Source organism: Bombus terrestris, chromosome 14 (assembly GCF_910591885.1).
Source record: "Bombus terrestris chromosome 14, iyBomTerr1.2, whole genome shotgun sequence".
Classification (NCBI taxonomy): Eukaryota; Metazoa; Arthropoda; class Insecta; order Hymenoptera; family Apidae; genus Bombus; species Bombus terrestris.
This window is the reverse complement of record NC_063282.1, coordinates 11,241,091-11,262,649: the sequence shown is the minus strand read 5'-3', so window position 1 is coordinate 11,262,649 and position 21,559 is coordinate 11,241,091. Positions and strand designations below refer to the sequence as shown.

Here is a 21,559-nt window from a genome sequence, read left to right as displayed (position 1 = left end):
ATTATATATAATTAAAATAGATAATACACAGCATTGTTAAAAACTTATTTTATCTATATGGTTAAAGTAGTATGATACATCTACGATATACATTTAAAAATTTCTTTAGCATTTTATTTCATAATCAATCAACTTGCATACAAGACTGCATAGAGACTATATAGAAAGTAATATTACATTTGTATATCATAAACTTTACATATTAAATTTGTTATTAATAATAACTACAACTAATGTGGAATATAACCTATAGCATACATTCTGCATGCATCATAACCTATTTGGCAATCGCATTTTTACGTTTCAGATTATGATACAAATATAATAGGATCACTTATGCACAATATTTCTTTTCAGTTACATGATGTCAGATAAATTTTTATTAATTAAGAAAATAAATAAATGTACCAATTACATATTTTGTTATATAATTAAATAATTTAAGAAACGTCAGTAATTACATATCAAAAGTAAGTATATACAACGTTATACATTTTATATTTGTTATGAATACATATATATCTCTCTAAATTAATTGTTATTCACCGGACGTGACATTTCGCAGCTGGCACATGAATTCGTAACTTTTTAAGATACAAATCAGCCATATCGTACCTTCTTTAAGCTGAACGTTGTACTACAACGTTGTATTTCTAAAGTTTTATTGTTCTCCTGCGTGTCACTGCAGATAATAATAAATTTATAATAGTATCGCTTGCAAATATTATCAAATTTAATTTTTGTCAAATTGTCACTTCATCATCATATGTTTTGATATTCCACAACTTGTATTATAATAGTCCCAAATTTACAATATGAAATGTGACCAACATTATAGCGCAAATCTTAAAAACTTACCAATGTTTTATTCCCTATTAATTTTTATTCAAACTCTGTTGTTGATCAATCACTAAAAGGACTCAGCCAATAACATAATATTCATTGATACGTTAATTTTAAATTTAAATGTTTAGATAACAAAAAATATTGTAAAGAAGCATAAAATTTTGAATATTTTAACAAATATAATACTTTGTAAAGGAGCATATAGTTAATATAATATCAAGACACTATTGAAAATATACTGTATAATTTTATGTGAATTCATACGAATAAACTATCTTTAAGTAACATATTCAAAGTATAACATAGTGAAGATAAAATCTATTATTTAATAATATCATCAGTTGCTCCATTATTTACAATTATGAATTCTCCAAGATCACCACAAACTCCTCTCAGTTTTGAATTGAAGAAAATCATTAATGATAGAAATGTTTTAAGTATGCGTAGTCGCATGAAAGGTATATAATTAATAATTTATGCTTTTATCAAATAATTGTAAAATGTGAAATGTATAATGTTTGTATTTTTAGTTCTCAACAGTCTAAATGAACATAATCAAAAGCAATATGAAGAGAAAGAAAAAGATTTAAAGTTTCAAGCTATACAGGAAATTTTAACAACAGAAGCTACATATTTAAGGCAATTAGAAATTTTAATGGAGGTATTATTCACATATATTTACAGATATTTGATAACAAATATCAATGATAAAATAAAACATATATATATATAATAAGTATATATGTACTTTTTTCAGTATTTTATACAACCCATAATAGAAAGAAAGTTATTACATCATAGTTTACTTTCAACATTGTCTGAAAACATAAAGACTTTATATAATGTTAGTGGAGAATTAATAAAAGAACTAAAACAAGATCCAAGAAATATTGCAGGCGCATTTCACAAACTTGCTCCATTTTTTAAATTGTATTCTGTTTATGCTTATGATTATGAACAAATTTTATCACTACTGCAGGTATTTGTTATTACATTAGTTGACTAGTTAAAAATTACTGCTATATAGAAAAATTTCTTGTTTTAGATTAAACAAGAAAATGATACTGAATTTAAAGATTTTATTAGTAAACAAGAAACAAGACCAGAAGTTGGTAGAAAATTACCTTCACTATTAATTACTCCAATACAAAGGGTACCTAGATACAAACTACTATTGAGAGAAGTCTTGCAACATACATCTAACAAACATAAAGAATATAATCTTTTACAAGGTAATTGCAAGATAGCATAAAACAATATCATTCCAGTTTCAAGTATTATATACTAAATAAATTGATTATTTTACAGCATGTTTAGTAGAAGTGGAGAAAGCTGCAAGGCATATAAATACCTTCATTGAACAATATGAAGAATCACAAAAATTACTAAGACTTCAAAAATGTATTGTAAACCCAATTAATTTGATAAAACCTGGTAGAAAATTAATCAAGCAAGGAGCATTAATGAGAGTCTCTAGACGAGGAAGCTCTGCATATAGAAGATATTTTGTTCTTTTGAATGACATTTTATTATATTGCAAAGGTGATCCACAAAATTCACTGACTGTATGTTGTGTTTTACCATTGAATAAGTGTAAAATTGAATCTGTTTTGAGTGGTGGATTGTTTTGTGTTACTTGTTTAAGTGAAACGCTTTTAGTTTATTCTGAGAATGATGATAGTAATTTATGGATAGAAGCAATACAAAATTCTATAAAGAAGGTATTATTGAAAGATAATAACTTCTGTTACTTAAATATTAAATTTAATAACTGATTTATATTATCTTCTTATTTTAGTATGCAGAATGTAGACAAACATTAAGAAAGGATAGCAGTTCAAGAAAACCATTAAGGCATAACAATCTTAATTCATTTCCATCTGAAAATATACCAATAGTCGCTGGTAAAAGAAAGAGATCATACAAAGAAACGGAGGTGTGTATGATACTCTTTGTCAATTTTAACATTTCTTTACTCTAATAAATTTTAAAAGTATATTAAATTAACAGATTAATCTAGATGCATCAAAAATTACATATTTGAAAAAAGATAATGAAACAGATGCAGATATACAATCAAATAATAACTATTTGGTACTTCTAAAAAGATTTAAAAGATTTAAAAATAACGATGATTCTAAATATATTAAGTCTTGTGAACAAAACATCAATTGCGTAAGTTTTGATATAATGTTTTATAAATATAAAAATATTGATACTCCATAATTTATATACAATTTCTTTGCAGAAAATTACAGATAAAGAAAATGTACATTTTACAGAATGCAGTACACCATGTTTATCTCCTAATAAGTTTGCAAATTTTAAGCAAGAGTCATCAACACTCAAATCCATCAGTGCATTCTTTGCATCTCTTGGTTCATCTTTAAAGAAATTCTTTTGGTTTAGGTAATACAGTTTCATGAAATTATTAATAAAATTAACGAAATAACCAGATGATCTTTTAAAATCCCGATATTTTCCCCTCAACTTTCCTCATGAATTATTTAAACGTCTATACTACTAATAAAATTCAATGTAGTTTATATACATATACATATGTACGTATATTTGAACTATTCTAAACACGGTCATCCGTAATCTAAAAGCAACAAATATAAAAGAATTAAATAACTAGATATTTATATACAAAAATAAAATAACATATCTTATAGAACAAAAATTACTAATTTAAAATACAGATGCAGCAAATATATTCTTTCTATTCATGATTATTATATAAAAACATACAGTAGGTATTATCATCATATAAATATAATCTTGTGTAAACATAAATAAGATACAGAAATCCCTAGATAGGACTAAATCTGGCTGAACTAAACGAAGACACTCTGATACCTACAAATGATAAGAGAATTTTTTATCATATAATTAACAAAATATCGTTTCGAATCCAGGTAGGATAAATTTTTAAGAATGTAACATAAGATAAAAAAGATAATAGAAATTTATAAAAAAGACAAGTAATGAGTAATATAAAATAAGTACTACACATTTTATGTTATACTATTAAAAACAGAGAAAGCAATATTTTTAAATGTTATATTTTATTATCTATCACTTTAATATGTTTAAACAATACTTCTTGTCTTTAAATTTATTTGTTAGGGTATATACGAAACTTAAATGAATTTTGTGGTAGGTTATGTTTATGTCGCGTTTAATAAATGAAATCTATATAATAATACAATAAGAAAAGTATTCCTTTAAAACTACGTATAATTATCTGGTTTAAACGCAATTAAGGAATAGTATGTTTAAAGAAAATATAAATAAAACATTAAAAAGGTTTCTTTTCCTTTTAACCAAAGTATACATATGTATATATTTATATATACATGTGGTGAAAAGCATTTACTAAAACAAGTAATATTATCAAAATACACGTATATTAAAATAACTACAAGAAAGTTCTTAATTTCATATTTATAAATAGGATTTAATAATAATAAATTAACTGTATAAAATAAAACTAATGTCCGAAATAAAGTTTTACATATTTTAAACATATGTTACATGTAACATTATATTATATTATCATAAAAGTTACTTAAAAATTGTACGTATATTCATATATATGTATATTGCAGATTCTTCTATATTCTTTGATGGAGCTAAAAAATTAAAGAATTTATACACTATCATTTTTTACATAAGTAGTAATTGCAATTGAGTATACTTTGATATACATATCTGTGGATTAATATATAATATTTACATTAATTTAAAGTATAACAAAAACTATGTTAATTTAGTTTCTTTATTATATAAAAGTAATATAGATTAAGATCCAGAACCTTTTTAAAATAATTATATGTAAATTTAAATGGGAAAACTGTAATAGAACTTTTTAAAAATTTTTTCCTCTTAATTCTTTTATTTTAAGCTATTATTTCATCAAATTTTTTAATTTTATAAACCATGCATAGAATCTAGTTATATGAAATATGTATGATTTATTATAGCAAACCTATAATATTTTAAACATGAATGGTATAATACCTGAAATGGAACAAATCATTAGTCAACTTGAAAGGGGAACTGTAGTAACAAAATTTTTTTCAAGAAAAAGACCAGAAAAGAAAACTCTTATGATAAGAAGAGAAACTAGACAAATTGTATGGTCACGGAGTGCAACATTTAGACCATTTGATGGTTCAGGTAAAAATACTTTAGCTTTTGAAGATATTAGTAAATAATTTATAGGAACAATGTTATTTTGTAATTCAAAAGAAATGTTACTAATTTACTAATAAAAATAAAAATTGATTGAAAATGTATACGAAGACTAACAAATGTGTAATTTTATACATCAAAGAAATAGTTATCCTACAACAATGTACAATTGAAATAAATTTTCACCTAACATTTTAGGCACACATTTTGCATGGTTATGAAGATATATCTACAGCAAAAATGGGCAAAATATTATCTGAAGATACTATTTATAGGTCAAAAACCTGAAGGAAAGGTCCTTGTGAATAATGTTTATGGGTGAGTTTATGACAAAGATACAATCTAAATCAGTTAATGACTTGCATCTCATAAGCTTTTATGTACATGTTTTATATCTCATATTAAATTAAACCATTTTTTTCTGGCCTGGTTATCCATTTTGATATTGAATTAAATATACAAATATATATGCATATCTTGGTGGACATTTCCTTCATTTTTGGTCTACAAACAAATCTGCCCATGGATACTGTTGATATATTGGATCAGCCCCATGGGATAGCATGGGTATTTGATTAAACTCAAAGCTTTTATAATAATTATTATGCACTGTTTGCATATATTACAGCAAAACATGCATATGTAACACAATAATTGAAAAAATACAAATACTTTCTAAAGCTGCTTTTATTTCTTCAAATGCTTAATGTTTAAAAGCATATTTTTGCACATTATATTAACATACAATATTATATATATATGTACTCGCAATATAATATATATACATATATATATATATATGTAGTTGACATATATTATACTGTATTCTATTTTTGTATTAGACATATTACATACACTACTAAATGCATTAAATAACATTTTGTCATTTGATTTTAGTCGAAATAAGAGAAATCAAAGAAATTAAAGTAGGGAAGCATTCTAAAGATTTTGAGAAGTGGCCAGAAGATGCAAAAAGGATAGAAAATCTTAGATGTTTTGTTGTATATTATGGTTCTGAATTTCGCCTTAAAACTCTTTCAATTTCTGGTAAAATTTATTTTTAAGTTTTTATTTCTTACATAAATATCATTTAAGCTATAATTTTACAAGTGACTTTTTTTATATATTCATTTCAGCTCTTAGTGAAAAAGAATGTGAACTTTGGGTAAAAGGATTACGTCGGTTGGTTCAAGATACTATAAAAGCTCCTTATCCTTTACAAGTTGAAAGATGGCTAAGAAAAGAATTTTATGCAATGGAAAATTCAAGGGAAACGTAAAAAATTATATTTTTATTTATAAATTTAAGTTATTTTTAAGATTATTTAATTTGATATTTCATATTTTATAGAGTTACTTTAAAAGATATAAAAGCATTTTTACCTAGAGTTAATTGTAAAACAGCAACGAATAAACTTAGGGAACTTTTTCAAGAAATAGATACAAGAAACAGAAATGAACTTGGCTTTGATGATTTTGTTGCACTTTATCATAAACTCATCTTTGATCAAAGTGTAAGTTTTTTTATTTATTAATACATATTTTTAATATCTATATATGTTGTGTCATCTACTATTTTTGTATTTTTGTAGAATCTTACAGATTGGAGTAAATTACTTAATTATTCTAAAACGGGACAAATTGTTACAGTACAAGAGTTCCAAAATTTTTTAATAACTGAACAACAAGATCCTTTAGGAAATAATGAGGTTGAAGTATCATGTTTCATTAGAGATTATTTACAAGATCCTCAAAGGGATGTACAGGAACCGCACTTTACGTTCTCGGAGTTTATCGATTTCCTGTTTTCGAAACAAAATTCCATATGGGATTCAAAATATTCGCGAATTTATCAAGATATGACTAAACCTCTTGCACATTATTGGATAGCATCATCACATAATACGTAAGTATGATTTTTCTTTTGTAGAGGAATAAGTATTATAAAAATAAATAGTCCATTTGCATAAAATATTCTTACAGATACTTAATGGGAGATCAAATTAGCAGTGAAAGTAGTTGTCAAGCTTATGTTCGTGCATTAAGAGCTGGATGTAGATGTATAGAACTTGATTGTTGGGACGGGCCAGATGGAATGCCCTTTATTTTTCATGGCCATACACTCACTACAAAGATTAAATTTTTAGATGTTATTAAAACCATCAAAGAGCACGCTTTTGCTACCTCTGAGTAAGTATAACTATATATCTGTTTAATTTCTTATCTTAAAGGTTAAAATATAAATATACTTCTTGTACAGTTATCCTGTCATTTTATCCATTGAGGATAATTGTACTTTACCACAGCAACGTAAAATGGCAATTACAATGCAAGATGTATTTGGCGATATGTTATTAGTTCAACCTGTAGATAAAAATGAAACTTCTTTACCATCACCGCATGCACTGAGAAGAAAAATTATATTGAAACATAAAAAACTACCTGATGGCGTAGATGAAACATCATTTCTAATTCGAAATGATGAAAGTAGGCAAGAAATGGATCTTCGAAATACAGTTAAAAATGGCATTCTTTATCTTGAAGATCCCGTTGACAGAGAATGGAATCCACATTTTTTTGTATTAACACAACAGAAACTATTCTACACAGATACATTTTCTAGAACCCAAGAAACTGAACATGATGATGATGAAGAAACTGTAGTTCGACGACCGACTGATGTATGTATGCACAGTAAAAACGTTCTGGATGAAATTTTGAAATTTTATTGTATTATATTTATAATCGATTATAATACAGGGAGTACCGAACGATGAATTACATTTTGGAGAAAAATGGTTTCACGGTAAATTAGCAAGAGGAAGAGAAGAAGCAGAAGAATTACTACGACGTTATTCGCACCTCGGTGATGGCACATTTTTAGTTAGACAGTGTGTTACATTTGTGGGCGATTACTGCCTTTCATTTTGGCGCAAAGGAAAAGTAAATCATTGCCGTATTAAACTGAAACAAGAAATGGGTCAAACACAATATTATCTGATTGATACAAATTGCTTTGATAGTTTATATAGTTTAATTACACATTATCGCAATCATCCATTAAGAAGTCAAGTAAGAATAAACAAAATTAAAAATTATAATTAAATCTGATATCATGGTTCTATTAATTAACAACTTTATGATGAAATAAATAGGAATTTTTAATCACGCTTCAAGAACCTGTTCCACAACCAAACAAACACGAAGAAAAAGAATGGTGGCATGCTGAATGTACTCGAACTATAGCCGAAGAAATGTTAAAACGAATTCCTACAGATGGTGCATTTTTAGTGAGACCAAGTGAAAAAGAAAGCAATTCTTATGCTATATCTTTTAGGTAAAATTTTTGAAAGTATTAATTGTTATTTAAAATAATATTTTTTAAATCTGCTTTTACTATGTTACAGAGCAGAGAAAAAAATTAAGCATTGCAGGATTAAACTAGAAGGACGTTTATATACTATTGGCACCGTACAATTTGAAAGTTTGGTTGAATTAGTTAATTATTATGAAAGGCACCCGTTATATAAAAAAATTAAATTAAGCCATCCTGTAAATCAAGATGTTATTAGAAAGATGGAATTGGTAGCGTATTTTACATTTTTATTTATTAAGTTATACTTTCTGATCTTATTGAATTACTTCATTACATTCAGGATATAGATGATGGATCTGTTTATGGCATTCCTGGTTATATGGACCCTACTAGTTTTACGTCAAAAGTAAGTTATAATAATAAAAAAATAACATATATGAAATATATGAGACATTTAATTTACTTTAAAGGTGACTGTAAAAGCTATATATGATTATAAAGCAAGGAGGGATGATGAATTAACATTAGTAAAACACGCTATAATAACAAATGTACATCGACAAAGTGGTGGTTGGTGGCGAGGAGACTACGGCGGTAAAAAGCAACATTGGTTTCCCGCTAGTTACGTGGAAGAAATAAAACCGCAAGAAAGCCAAGGAGATGTAAGTAATTCACAGATCATGATCTCAAATATTATTATTAAATATAGTTATATGTTATCTTATTTTTGCTTTCAGTCAGCAGATTCTATGATGTTTGGTAGCCTACAAAAAGGCTCATTAGACATTATGGGTGCTGTGGTTGAATTAAGAGTAGGGGGTCGATCTGGATTAGAATGGATACTAAGAATACAAAATCCAAGTATGTGTTCAGTATTTGAAGTAGCAACTTCATCAAAAGATACAGCACTAGAATGGATGTCCAGTATTAAAGAAACTGCTCAAAATGCCAGTGTTAGAGTAAATACATAAGTTTCCTTGTTTTTAAAACATTACCTAATAAGATTTCAATTTAAATAACCAATTACACTGTTAAATGCATTCTAATTTTTTTTTTAGGAAAATCAACACAAAGAAATGGAACGTGCATGGAGAATAGCTAAAGAAATGTCTAATCTAATAGTTTATTGTAGATCCGTTGCATTTAATTTAGACAGAATAAAATCAAAAGGTTTTGTATTTAATGAAATGAGTAGCTTCCCTGAGACAAAAGCTGAGAAACTTATGTGTCAGCAAGAAAACAAGTTTTTTATAAAATATCATCAGGTGAAGCAATATAAAATTACAATAGACTTAATTTTCTAGTTAGAAGACAAGAATGTTTACAATTACAATTTTGCAGATTCAATTTAGCAGAGTATATCCAAAAGGACAACGTATCGATTCATCAAATTATAATCCTGTGCCAATGTGGAATACTGGTTGTCAGATGGTAGCACTGAATTATCAAACTGGCGATAAATCAATGCAGCTTAATCAGGCAAAATTTAAAGAAAACGGCAGTTGTGGTTATATTTTAAAACCGGAATTCATGTTTAGAGATGATTTTAATCCGTATGATAAAAACTGTTTACATGGAATAGAATCACTTAAGTTTTCTTTAAAAGTTATTGGTGCAAGACATTTAATTAGATCAGGAAGAGGTATAGCTAGCCCTTTCATTGAAATTGAAATTATAGGAGCTGATTTTGATTCTGGTATAAAATTAACAACAAGAACAATACGTAAGTATGAAAATGTGATATTATGATTAAATATTTCGATACATAGACAGTGGTAAAATTAATATTATAGCTGATAATGGATTTAACCCCACGTGGAATGAATCATGCGAGTTCGAAGTTTTTAATCCAAACTTTGCCTTCATACGATTCATTGTGCAGGATGAAGATATGTTCGGTGATAGTAATTTTATTGGACAAGCCACTTATTCTGTATGTATAAAATATCTACAATTTTTAGATTACTAAATAAATATTTTACTATTTTTTAATACACTTCTATATTTAGGTCCGATGTTTACGACCAGGATATAGAAGCATCCCATTAAAAAATAATTATAGTGAAGATCTTGAACTCGCATCATTATTGATACATCTTCGAATTACATCTTCAGCCGTAAGTATAAAATTTTATTATTATTTATTTCTATTACCTTGTTAAATATATTTCTATATTACAAATAATTATTGTAGACACATTCACATAGTTTGTGAAACCAATAATAAATTACAGACTTTAAGGTGTTTGATACCAGAGATGAAAAAAGGTAAATGTTCAAAATTTACATTTCTTCATAAAGTAGTTCTTACATTTACGTATATAGCATTATATAATACGAATTCTATCATTTCAGATTATTATTTAACATAAATACTATTACATGAAATACTTTAATCAAAATCTGAAATTAACTGAAATATTATTATAAAACAGACTGGTTATACAAGGATTGAAATCTACAAATTGAAATCAATGATTATGAAGGAATATACTTTTCTTTTTGTAACCAATTACATAGATAATTTAAAGACATTATTTGCTATGTATAATATAAACAAAGTAGCTATTACAGTATTGAAAAAGTAATAGATATTAAACATAGTCGAATATGAGAAAACGCAATATCTTTAAAAACGTGACATATTAATAAGATGAGATTCAAAAATAATCTTTATTATATGTAAAAAGATCATTGTGATTTAGTATAGACTATCTTTATACTTTTTATGTAAAGAGTAACAAATCAGGCACTGACATATTGAGATACATCTTCAAGTTGTATTATATATCACTTCTTTCATTCAGACAAAAAGAGTAGATACGAATAACGAAGCCTTCAGCTATGATATATTTTAGACTGAATCAATATGTACAATACGCTTCTAATTCTTTTAATTAGAATGGTATTTTCATATTAATACTATTTATTTATTGTTTCAATGCTATATAATTTTAATTTAGTAATGTAGTATATAAAAAAACTAAATGATGAGAGGCTCATTACTAAATGATATACATACATATGTATTGCCTTTCATGTAAAATCATAAACTTTGGGCTATATAAAATGAGATATAAATGTACTTATTGAAGTAATGTATCATGAAGTTACGTATTCAGTAATAGTATTGGAAACCAGAAGAAAAATAACTCTAGAAACAATTAATTAAACTTACACACTTATTAAGAAATATTGCAATAAGAATATTATATCTCATTTATATGTTACATATTTTATATTCATAACATTTTTTTATCATCGTTCCTATTGATACAAACTTTTATATTTAAAAATAATATTACTATAAATTACTTGTTAGAAACAAGGAAATAGTAATGGAAGTTTTTGATATAATTTTATATAGTATATTAACCTTTTCGCTACCGCCGTTTAAGGAAAAAGTTGTTATTCACAGCCCAAGTTTCAAATTTTCAACATGTTACATAATATGACATATATTTTTACATATTTGTGATGTGTGGTAGCGAAAAGGTTAAGCGCATTATTTGTATACTTCATGACTTTTTGTTTTACATTATAATTAAATAATATACTATTATTTAGTAATTTTAATAGAAATTTAATTTAAAAAAAAATAATTTTTTGTATAACTTCTTGTTTTTATAATATGTTATAATTATAATAATATTTCACTAATATGTCTTCATTTTGTAATAGTTAATTTAAATATATAATAACAATAACTCTATTGATTAAATCAGCTTCCTAAAATCACATATATGATTAAAATGATAAATTATTCCAATACCACATACATATTAAAAATATATACATATGTATATTCGGTATAATTAAATACTATGTACACAACAAATTCATAAAAATGAAGAATAAAATATATGTTATTATTTGTTCATTATTATACATCTTATACATATCTTTTACAAAAAAGAAAATGAAATATAGAATTTCCTTAATATGAAATCAAATTTAATTTTAGTAACTTTAAGTACTAACTGTAGAACTATTTTTCATATATATTAAATGCATTAATGCTGAAAAAGAAAATTACATTCTTCCTTATTTCTATATATTAATGAAATTCATTTCTTAACTATAGTCTATTTTATATATAGCCATGTAGTCTTAATTACATATAGTTATATAGTCTTAACATAATCTTTTAACTATGAGTTTCTTTCATAAAGTTTCTCCCTGTTATTGCCTAATATATGTAAAAAATAATTAATGTAGAAATTAAAAGAAACGATTTATGAAGTAAACACTTTATTAGATGAAATGTGTCAAAAAATAACACCATATATATTTATTAATTCTAAATGTAGAATTCTGCATAACTGAAAAATGTAAAATATTTTGTTATGGATAACTTATTCATAACTTATTCATATAGGGAATTTTTAAAATATAGTAGATATAAAATTCTGATTTATGTTTTTTTAACTTCAGTTGTAAACAAGTTACAAACTATTCTTAAGATATTCATCAAACAAAAATAGAGCTACAGAATGATCATTTCCAGTTAATAAATTCTTCAAATCATTTATATAGCCGGCTAAATCTCGAACACGATCTGCCTGTGGTTCTATGAATCTCTCTTCAACATAATGAGCAACACCAGCATCGTTTATCTTATCATTCTTTGTAATGTCATGATGTATATTCAAGGCTTTATTTGCAAGCTCCTTTTGTCTGTCAAGTGCTTTGGCTAAACTGTGAAGTTCATTCAATTCATATGTTACTTTTCGTTCGTAAGTCTAAAAAAAAGATATAAAACATTAACAAATTTTGACATCTTTGTCTCTTTTTATGTTACACAATATATGAATTATAAAGTGCAACAATCAACATACAGGTTCCGTCAAGTGTGGTGGTTGATTGAAGTCCATTGTGTCACCTCGTTTGGTAATATATTTGATTATGTTAATTGCATCTTCCCACAATTCATCAGAAAATTTACGATATAATTTCTTAAATCCATGACGTTGATCTTCATAATTTCCAAAATAACTAGACATTAGCAGAAATTCGAAGCTGACTCTAACATTAGCATTTGCATATGATTGAAGATCAATCAGAGGATGTCTTTCAATATGTCCATATTTTGCATTACAGTTTAACATTGATTTTCCATCTAAAAATTTAAATATTAATATATTTATATAATAAAATATTAAATATTTCTGTATCACCTTTTGGTATTGGATCACATACTGCTAGTGAATCATCATAGCATGTATCTTCAGCAGCAGCAACTGCCAGAAGAATGGATAATATTCCAAAGAACAACATATTTTCTGCAATTTTAAATAATAAATAAAATATTGAATATTTGTGCTATTTAAATATAAGGAATCAAGTATCTAATATTATTTTAATTTATCTAAAATTGTTAAAATCCATTTTTATTTCTAATATCAGTTTATTAAGGAATTACAATCTTAATAATTTTAATAACTTCAAAGTACATTACAAATGCGTGATTAATGATAACGACGTTAAATTTTAAATAGTATGTGTAACTAATTTCACACTTATAAGAATATACGAAATTAATAACTGAAAAGGACAATAAAGATGTACGATAGCCCAGTTACGAATAGAATACTGAATATGGCTTAAGATACAAAATAAATGATGTGGATTCGCACATATAATACGTGTACGTCACGCGCCTATAATATACAAAGAAAAATTTATATTATCAATAGATATCAAATGCTGTACATCGGTATTTTCGTCATTACATTTATAAATGCGCAGTATCTCATATATCAAATGATAATGAAATAACATATAATTAAAAATTTGTCGTTATTGCATTAATTTTATCTTCTATTTATACTATATAAATATTTGTACATTAATAAATGAGATTGAAATTGCTTATATTCACATACCTGATCAAATAATGTTCTTGTACAAAGGAAGGAAACGTGAATACTCTCGCTTCGACGTTCTTCCAACAATGAACGTTGAAGAACCGTGTTCGTTGGTAGTTTTCACACAGTCATAGTCAGCTGATAGGTAGGGCGCATGCGTGATAGAAAGGGGATAGAAAATTCCAGTTAGTCCCCGTCGACTACTTACGAATGATACGCATTTGTTGGTCAATTATTAAATAATCGATGATCGTACATCGTGTTTAGTTCACGTACATTCTCTTATCTAGCTTCACTAAAAGCAGCCTTCTATACCAGTGCGTATAAAGGTTGCTCCCGAAAAGTAAAATTACAAGTGCTTTCGCGATTTTTCGAATTCTAGCCTTTGAAAGAATTCAACAATGAAACTGATTTACATTTTCCTCGTCACTTTTCTTTGCATCAATGGATCACTAGGAAATAAACTTCAATGTAAGTCTATTATTTATCCTACAATGTTTGTTTTGAATACTCTTTTGATTTTTGTATAAAAACATCGATTAAGGTTAGCATGGTATTTCCTAACAGATTCCCTTGTGATTTCTTATCCTCTCCATTTTTAAGTCCGTATTGTCCTCGGACAAACTGTTTTGTATTTCCTAAAAAGATGCTAAACATACAGGTATGGTATATTTACCAATTTTAATATGTTTTAATTAGCACCTAATAATAAGCGAAATAATATATGTATATAATTATAATCTGTTCATGTCGTAATGCAACAACTTAATGCGCATATGTATTCCTCGTAAACAACTTCTTTTCCTTAAAACGTAACATATGTAAGTAAGACATATTGTACATTATTTTCTTTAATTCGAATTTTATTTAATCTAAAATTTCAATGTGTTTCAAATAGCAATATTAAAAGTTAAATAATATTAGCTTTAAATATTAATGTTCTAAAATTATAAACATTATCAATACCTCTACATTCTATGCTTTAATATATTAATTTTCATGTAATATTTTCCTGTTATTGTGAAAGAACATAATTTTACATATTGCAATGCGTTTAGACAATCAATATCATTGTTAATATTTAACATTAACAATTCTCAACATTATCGTATATAAGAGACTATTCTCTGGACTCTAGACCATCTATATATATTGTCAATAAAATGTTGAGAATGTTAAATATTGACAATAATATTGATCCTCTGAAGGCTCCTTTATATTCTTTGTCTGACTTTTGGACATTTTAGGTAACTGAACTTATTTGTCATGAATATGATTTCATAGCTCTCATTGTGTCATTATTCGCATGTATAAACATTGCCAGAAATATATATTAGATATTATGAAAATGATTATGATGCAATGCCTATAATATAAATTTTTTAATTTCCTCATTCAGTGGATTATTTATCATGTTACATGTACTTTTACTATATATTTGTGTTCTTTGAAATAAATATGTATTTCAGATAATTTAACATTATTTTTATGTATAAAATTTGTATACTTTGTATGTTTTATATCTTATATATTTTATATTTTTTATTATATTCTTTATATTCTTAATATTTTTTTAACCTAATTAAAAGTTATTATTTTATATGAATGAACAAAGATAAAATATTTCAATGTACATCATTATTGAAAATCCATGATCAATATTACTGTTGTACATATAACTAAAAAGAAAATTATTCTATATTACGTGCAAAATACATTAATAAAATAATATAATAACTAGAGCCAGTAATTATACTATAATAAAACTAAATTTGACTATATAAGTTCTATATACCCTTCACTATTATGTTACATTTTATGTATTTATTTGTAATAATTTGTCTTGAAAATTAATTATTTTTTTGTATTAAAGAAATATTTAATACATAATTTTTTAAGTTTCAGAACAAGCTAATAGACTTTCATGATTCTAGACTGTTAATTAGTAAGCATTATCGACTATCTTATTTGTACAATGATAACACTTGATAAGCTTTACGTGACAATGTAAACGTATTGATTACTGCATGTTCTAAAGTCCACATTCAATATAAATGTGTACTGTACATTGTTCTGAGAAGTCAGATAATTTAATCTAACCTACTTTACATCATTGACTTCATTTTCTAATATCACAAACTGGTTTTTGTTTCAGCCTTAAATAAGAGCTTTTAGCATTTATTCTAATTTTATGATAATTATTTTTTATACTAGTTTCATTTTTATCTACTATAGTATATATGTTGTTTATATTAATACATCAGAATACGTGTATTGTATCAGAAAAAATTAAAAATAATATTCAAAGTTAGACATTAACAAAATAATGACAATTGAAGTAATTTGTAGCTAACTATATATTTTTATAATTATAAAAGATATGAGAGTATAATCTTATCCTAAGTGTATACAAGATTTCATTAGATTTGATAAATTATATGTGATCATTGCTTTATTATCTATTTATGATTTCAATAAGTAATATATCTACAGTATTGTGAAATGTTACAATAGTATTTCAACATATTTTGTAAAAAATGTTATATATAGTTTTTTTAATATTGTTTATTATTTTTAGCTGTTTTTATTTCTTTATGTATCATTTAAGATTTTAATGAAATATATATTATGTATTTTTATTGTTAATAAATACTTAATTAATACTTGTAGGTACATCCAGATCTGTATTTGATATACCAAAGAATTGGACGCAAATGGCTAATTCATGCACGAATGAATTGAAAGCTCAAGTGAATACTGAGATTAATGCTGCTATGACTTATCTTGCAATGGTAATTGCATTTTTTCATTGTTTTACAATGTATTTTGTTAAGAAATATTATATTTATACATTCTTCTTTATTTTAGGGTGCTCATTTTGCTCGTGATACAGTTAATCGTCCAGGATTTAGCAAATTTTTCTTTGATTCTGCCAGTGAAGAAAGAGAACATGCAATAAAAATTATTGAATATCTGTTAATGCGTGGTCACTTAACAGATGATGTTAGCAAACTCTTGGACATCAGTTCGGTGTGCATTTAGAACTATTTTATTATAAATATAATTTTATTTTAATTTATGTTTTATAATGTACAATTTAACCATATAATTAAAAATATACAAATATTGTTTTTAGCTGGGACCATTGCGCGAAACCTGGAGTAACGGTATTGAAGCTCTAAAAAACGCTCTTGAATTAGAAACTGACGTTACAAAAAAGATTCGCAATATTATCAAACACTGTGAAAAACCAAAAGACAGCAACTTCAATGACTATCATGTAAGTTATATTGTAGAAAAAATGAATGTGATTACAATCTTAAATTTATTTTATTGTTCCAAATTGATTAATTTCAGTTGGTGGACTACCTCACTGGAGAATTTCTAACTGAACAATACAAAGGTCAACGTGATCTTGCAGGAAAAATTTCAACTTTGGGTAAAATGATGGCAACAAATGGAGTATTAGGAGAATTCCTGTTTGATAAGAAACTTTTGAATAATGAAGTTTAATTTGTACTTGAAATAACAAAAATTGTACTCCAACATTGCATATGAAATTATGGCCATATTTAGAATGAACTATGTATATTAGGTGTAAACGATAGAGTCCGGTTGTAAATTAAAACTTTAAAAAGAAACACCCATTCATATAACCGCATCTAGGACCGTACGCGTTTTGTACAGGTAATTTAAATATTGAACTGCGAACGTTATTTGTAAATTACTATTTCATTTAAAATCTTTATAATCAAAACTATATAGCAATAAGTCTTTATTACTTCTTATACAATAATAATTGATGTATTAATAAAAGTTAACATGTAATTAAAGATTAAGACATATACTTTTGAAAGGAATAGTTTCAAATTGATATCGTACGGTCTTACAAGAGAGAGACTCGATACTTCGGTATTTGAAACGTATAAATTTTAGTTCATCACTAAAATTTATAATTTTACGACTGCGCTATATCGTTTCCACTTACAGTAACTTAGTTTTATTAAATTTTAAGTTAGTATCAAAGATATAAATTGTGTTATATATAAAATATTTTTCTAAATGTGGTCTGTAATATAGACATACAAGAAACCCTGTTTACAAATGTTTGTTAAACTATAATAAATATATTACTCTTACCAAATAAATGAATATTTTAAAATTCATATAAAACAATACATATTTTGTCCATTTTTCCTAGTAAAATATAAAATTGCTATTAAAATATAAAAAGTACTTTTATTGTGATAGTTTATATTTTAACCTACAACAACAAATTTTTAATTCTTATAAAGAAACTGTTCTCATTTATCACAATCGTAATCGTGATGCATAAATGTACATTAATACATTATTTTAAAAATTTGTTTATATTTCCCAAAATATTACATCCGTTTATATTGACACATATGTACATAATGATATATTGTATTTCATATTTTAATTTAAATTAATGATACTAAAAGTAATATGTAAACATTAATTATTAATTTAGTACGAAAATTTGATTTTTATCAAATTTTATTGTTACTATTTACTTATAAAAGATCCATACATCTATTTCACATTCTTAATATTTATATAAATAGGATTTGTGCAAAAAATGTATATCAAAAATGTAATTTTGTTATGTTTAGTTATTAATATAATTTAATATTAATTTGAAGTTATTGAATTTTTTGGTCTTTACAGATCTTATAATACGTAGCGCTGTTAACTATGATTCTCACTTCTTAATAGAGTTGAATATCTTGTAATTTGTTTTCTATACATGATTGAATATTCTGGCCAATGAGAATAAAGTGTGGAAATTCGTTATTTTGAAATAGAATTGAAGATACAACGTTTGTAAGAGAATTTGTATTTCTTGCTTTAAACGTAAGTGTTTTAGTTATTGTTATTAATTTTTTAATATAGTTATTTAAAATCTGGATATTATTTCTTTTATTGATTATGTAAAATATTTTTAAAATATCAATTCATTGTAACCTTTTGAATAATGCATTGTACTTTATTCTTTAAATATTGTTTATAAAATTTTTATGCGAAGTATGTGTATATTTTAGAGTTTTAATTTTTTTATTAACATATAATGAATCTTTGTATAATTTTATAATTTTTAATTTTTGCATTATGTAATAAATTAATTGTTTATTAAAAGACTTCTATTTGTTAATGCTTTATGCTATTTTCAATCATAGGTTATATTTAAGCAATGCTGAAGGATAAAAGATCTAAGTCTCAAACACAAAAGGCAATTTCTCAAGTTGAAAATAATCTTAAACAGTTAAAGATATCAAAAGTAAGTTCTGTATTGACTGAGAATACATCAAGAAATACAGAAAATTTAAATAGTACAAACAGTCAATGCAATACTTATTTGGCAAATATCAAACAAACTAAAGAAAAAGGCTCTAAAAAGTCAACAGAATTGATGCCGCCACCTAAATTACCTATATCTTCTAACACGATACCATATATATCAAATATAACTGATGATAACAAGGAAAATAAAACTGAAAAAAATAGAGACATTGAGAAGAATGTAGAACAAAACAATACAAATAAAAAGAGTCAAAGTGAAAAGAAGTGGGTTTTAACTGATTTTGATATTGGACGACCATTGGGAAAAGGAAAATTTGGAAATGTTTATCTAGCTAGAGAGAAGAAATCAAAATTTATCATTGCTATGAAAGTATTATTTAAAGCACAAATACAGAAAGCTGATGTGGAACATCAAGTTAGGAGGGAAATAGAAATTCAAACACATTTAAGGTAAAAAATTTTAATATTTATAGTAAAAAGAAAATATTGACTGTTATCATAAAAACTTCAATACCTTAAAATTTATTTAAATTTAAAATTACATTTGATCGTTCCATCAACTGCTACAATATAAATAATATCTTTTATAAGATGAATTAGAGTAAATGTACCATTTTTATTTTTCATATAGGCATCCAAATATCTTAAAAATGTATGGATATTTTCATGATGATAAAAGGGTATATTTAATTTTGGAATATGCCCCAAATGGAGAATTATTTAAAGAATTGAATGCACAACCAGAGAAACGTTTTGACGAAATTAGAACAGCAACATACGTATCTCAATTAGCAGATGCTTTAAAATATTGTCATAGTAAAAAGGTGATACATCGTGATATCAAGCCTGAAAATTTATTACTTGGTATAAAGGGTGAATTAAAAATGGCAGATTTTGGATGGTCTGTCCATGCACCCTCATCTAGGAGAAATACTTTATGTGGTACTTTAGATTATTTACCACCAGAAATGGTTGTTGGAAAAACACATGATCATACTGTAGATTTATGGGGACTTGGTGTGCTTTGTTATGAATGTTTAGTTGGTAAACCTCCTTTTTTAGCTGAAACTTATGATGAAACATATATAAAAATCAAGAAAGCTCAATATAAATTTCCAAACTTTATTAGTGAAGGTGCAAAAGATTTAATATCTAAGGTGAGTTGTTATTTTATGTTTATAAGATAAAAAAGTGCATTATTAAATAAACTAAATAATTAAAAAGTTTGACTACTATATGAAAATAATAAGTGATAACTTTTCATTTTTCTATTCTAGCTATTAGTAGTTGACGCAAATTATAGATTACCTTTAGAAGATGTTTTAAGACATCCTTGGATTGTGCAAAATCGAACAACAGAACCACATGTACCACAATGAAGTTGTTAAGTTAATAAGTTTTATATTTTGTCTTATAAAACAGTTATATTTCATTAAAAAAATATTTTTCAGCAAGAAATCTATTTTAGATATTTTTTATATTATTCCTAATATTGTTATTTTATATGTAAATTAAAGTATTATATAATTTGAAACAGTATACTACATGTTTTTTAAGACGTATATTCTATTAATAACTTAATTACAACATAATTTTAATGTAATCAATTATTAGAGTTTATTTCAGTTTTCTTAAGTTGAATTTATATTGTTATGTTTATTAACATCGTTGTTGAACACTGCTTTTATCTTTGCTTTCTTCCGCGGATGAAATAAGGATGAAAAGTGTTCATCCGTCGTGTTCCTCTAAAGTGAAACAGTGTAAATTCGGTTTTAATTTTGGAGTTTAACTTATTATATCTATATCAGACTAAAAAACAAGTGATATTATAACAATAAATTATAAGTAATAATTTGGAATAAAAAATATAATGTATAAGAAAATTATGTATATATTAAGTATTTTAATATTATTGGAATATTTGTAGGTAGTAAATTTACATAAATGTTTTTCATAAATACGATGTTTTTATGTATACACATATCGTGTATATTAAGAAAGTGTATATT

General features: G+C 25.4%; 6 protein-coding genes across 10 annotated transcripts in view; 4 read left to right on the top strand and 2 right to left on the bottom strand.

Moving 5' to 3' along the window:
• The window catches only part of LOC100647924 (membralin), a 65,373-nt gene extending 64,594 nt beyond the window's left edge, over positions 1–779 (bottom strand). For 2 of the 3 annotated variants that reach the window (XM_003393334.4, XM_012312407.3), the window contains exon 1: positions 616–779. The gene's annotated coding sequence lies outside the window, so the exon portion shown is untranslated. Of the gene's footprint in view, positions 1–546; positions 566–615 lie in introns of those variants that run through there. The other variant, XM_048411772.1, reaches the window with a different exon arrangement.
• Positions 216–3,298, top strand: LOC100650025 (putative protein tag-52). Of its 2 annotated transcripts, none has more exons than XM_048411774.1 (8): positions 216–470; positions 1,377–1,507; positions 1,604–1,825; positions 1,892–2,078; positions 2,155–2,567; positions 2,645–2,782; positions 2,857–3,021; positions 3,095–3,298. In XM_048411774.1, the coding sequence occupies exons 2-8, from the start codon at positions 1,502–1,504 to the stop codon at positions 3,257–3,259; spliced, it is 1,296 nt and encodes a 431-aa protein (XP_048267731.1). In that variant the 5' UTR covers positions 216–470; positions 1,377–1,501; the 3' UTR covers positions 3,260–3,298. The 2 variants fall into 2 exon arrangements, with proteins under 2 accessions (XP_048267731.1, XP_003393397.2); XM_003393349.4 differs by lacking the exon at positions 216–470 and adding an exon at positions 806–1,304.
• A 566-nt stretch (positions 3,299–3,864) lies between these two features.
• LOC100647687 (1-phosphatidylinositol 4,5-bisphosphate phosphodiesterase gamma-1) lies at positions 3,865–12,244 on the top strand. Of its 2 annotated transcripts, none has more exons than XM_020862956.2 (20): positions 3,865–4,005; positions 4,833–5,028; positions 5,941–6,090; positions 6,180–6,318; positions 6,394–6,556; positions 6,635–6,948; positions 7,026–7,232; positions 7,303–7,723; positions 7,803–8,114; positions 8,198–8,379; positions 8,450–8,627; positions 8,699–8,764; positions 8,829–9,020; positions 9,096–9,317; positions 9,417–9,623; positions 9,700–10,081; positions 10,152–10,291; positions 10,368–10,475; positions 10,553–10,626; positions 10,714–12,244. In XM_020862956.2, the coding sequence occupies exons 1-19, from the start codon at positions 3,994–3,996 to the stop codon at positions 10,571–10,573; spliced, it is 3,612 nt and encodes a 1,203-aa protein (XP_020718615.2). In that variant the 5' UTR covers positions 3,865–3,993; the 3' UTR covers positions 10,574–10,626; positions 10,714–12,244. The 2 variants fall into 2 exon arrangements, with proteins under 2 accessions (XP_020718615.2, XP_048267728.1); XM_048411771.1 differs by lacking the exon at positions 3,865–4,005 and adding an exon at positions 5,242–5,361 and having other exon boundaries at positions 4,886–5,028.
• A 348-nt stretch (positions 12,245–12,592) lies between these two features.
• Positions 12,593–14,390, bottom strand: LOC100648350 (ferritin-3, chloroplastic). The gene is made up of 4 exons (XM_012312428.3): positions 14,244–14,390; positions 13,536–13,640; positions 13,197–13,477; positions 12,593–13,100 (listed from the first exon to the last, which is right to left on the bottom strand). Exons 2-4 carry the CDS (start codon positions 13,633–13,635, stop codon positions 12,804–12,806), a joined length of 678 nt encoding a protein of 225 aa, XP_012167818.1. The 5' UTR covers positions 13,636–13,640; positions 14,244–14,390; the 3' UTR covers positions 12,593–12,803.
• Positions 14,391–14,462: 72 nt separating this feature from the next.
• Positions 14,463–18,373, top strand: LOC105666120 (ferritin subunit). The gene is made up of 5 exons (XM_012312434.3): positions 14,463–14,696; positions 16,896–17,017; positions 17,094–17,255; positions 17,362–17,505; positions 17,583–18,373. Exons 1-5 carry the CDS (start codon positions 14,627–14,629, stop codon positions 17,736–17,738), a joined length of 654 nt encoding a protein of 217 aa, XP_012167824.1. The 5' UTR covers positions 14,463–14,626; the 3' UTR covers positions 17,739–18,373.
• A 560-nt stretch (positions 18,374–18,933) lies between these two features.
• On the top strand, positions 18,934–21,008 carry LOC100648234 (aurora kinase C). Its single transcript, XM_003393337.4, has 4 exons — positions 18,934–19,103; positions 19,427–20,000; positions 20,182–20,707; positions 20,828–21,008. The coding sequence occupies exons 2-4, from the start codon at positions 19,441–19,443 to the stop codon at positions 20,927–20,929; spliced, it is 1,188 nt and encodes a 395-aa protein (XP_003393385.1). The 5' UTR covers positions 18,934–19,103; positions 19,427–19,440; the 3' UTR covers positions 20,930–21,008.
• Positions 21,009–21,559: the final 551 nt, after the last annotated feature.

Excerpts from the sequence above, each read along its gene's own strand:
- LOC100650025 (XM_003393349.4), top strand. The coding sequence starts at position 1,208 with ATGAATTCTCCAAGATCACCACAAACTCCTCTCAGTTTTGAATTGAAG. Across the intron at positions 1,305-1,376 it reads TATGCGTAGTCGCATGAAAG|TTCTCAACAGTCTAAATGAA; the intron begins GTATATAATTAA and ends TTGTATTTTTAG. Across the intron at positions 2,783-2,856 it reads GATCATACAAAGAAACGGAG|ATTAATCTAGATGCATCAAA; the intron begins GTGTGTATGATA and ends TTAAATTAACAG.
- LOC100647687 (XM_020862956.2), top strand. Across the intron at positions 10,082-10,151 it reads ATTAACAACAAGAACAATAC|CTGATAATGGATTTAACCCC; the intron begins GTAAGTATGAAA and ends TTAATATTATAG. Across the intron at positions 10,476-10,552 it reads TTCGAATTACATCTTCAGCC|ACACATTCACATAGTTTGTG; the intron begins GTAAGTATAAAA and ends TAATTATTGTAG.
- LOC100648350 (XM_012312428.3), bottom strand. The coding sequence starts at position 13,635 with ATGTTGTTCTTTGGAATATTATCCATTCTTCTGGCAGTTGCTGCTGCT. Across the intron at positions 13,478-13,535 it reads ATGTGATCCAATACCAAAAG|ATGGAAAATCAATGTTAAAC; the intron begins GTGATACAGAAA and ends TTAAATTTTTAG. Across the intron at positions 13,101-13,196 it reads CACCACACTTGACGGAACCT|ACTTACGAACGAAAAGTAAC; the intron begins GTATGTTGATTG and ends TCTTTTTTTTAG.
- LOC105666120 (XM_012312434.3), top strand. The coding sequence starts at position 14,627 with ATGAAACTGATTTACATTTTCCTCGTCACTTTTCTTTGCATCAATGGA. Across the intron at positions 17,018-17,093 it reads CTATGACTTATCTTGCAATG|GGTGCTCATTTTGCTCGTGA; the intron begins GTAATTGCATTT and ends TCTTTATTTTAG. Across the intron at positions 17,506-17,582 it reads GCAACTTCAATGACTATCAT|TTGGTGGACTACCTCACTGG; the intron begins GTAAGTTATATT and ends GATTAATTTCAG.
- LOC100648234 (XM_003393337.4), top strand. The coding sequence starts at position 19,441 with ATGCTGAAGGATAAAAGATCTAAGTCTCAAACACAAAAGGCAATTTCT. Across the intron at positions 20,001-20,181 it reads GAAATTCAAACACATTTAAG|GCATCCAAATATCTTAAAAA; the intron begins GTAAAAAATTTT and ends TTTTTCATATAG. Across the intron at positions 20,708-20,827 it reads CAAAAGATTTAATATCTAAG|CTATTAGTAGTTGACGCAAA; the intron begins GTGAGTTGTTAT and ends TTTCTATTCTAG.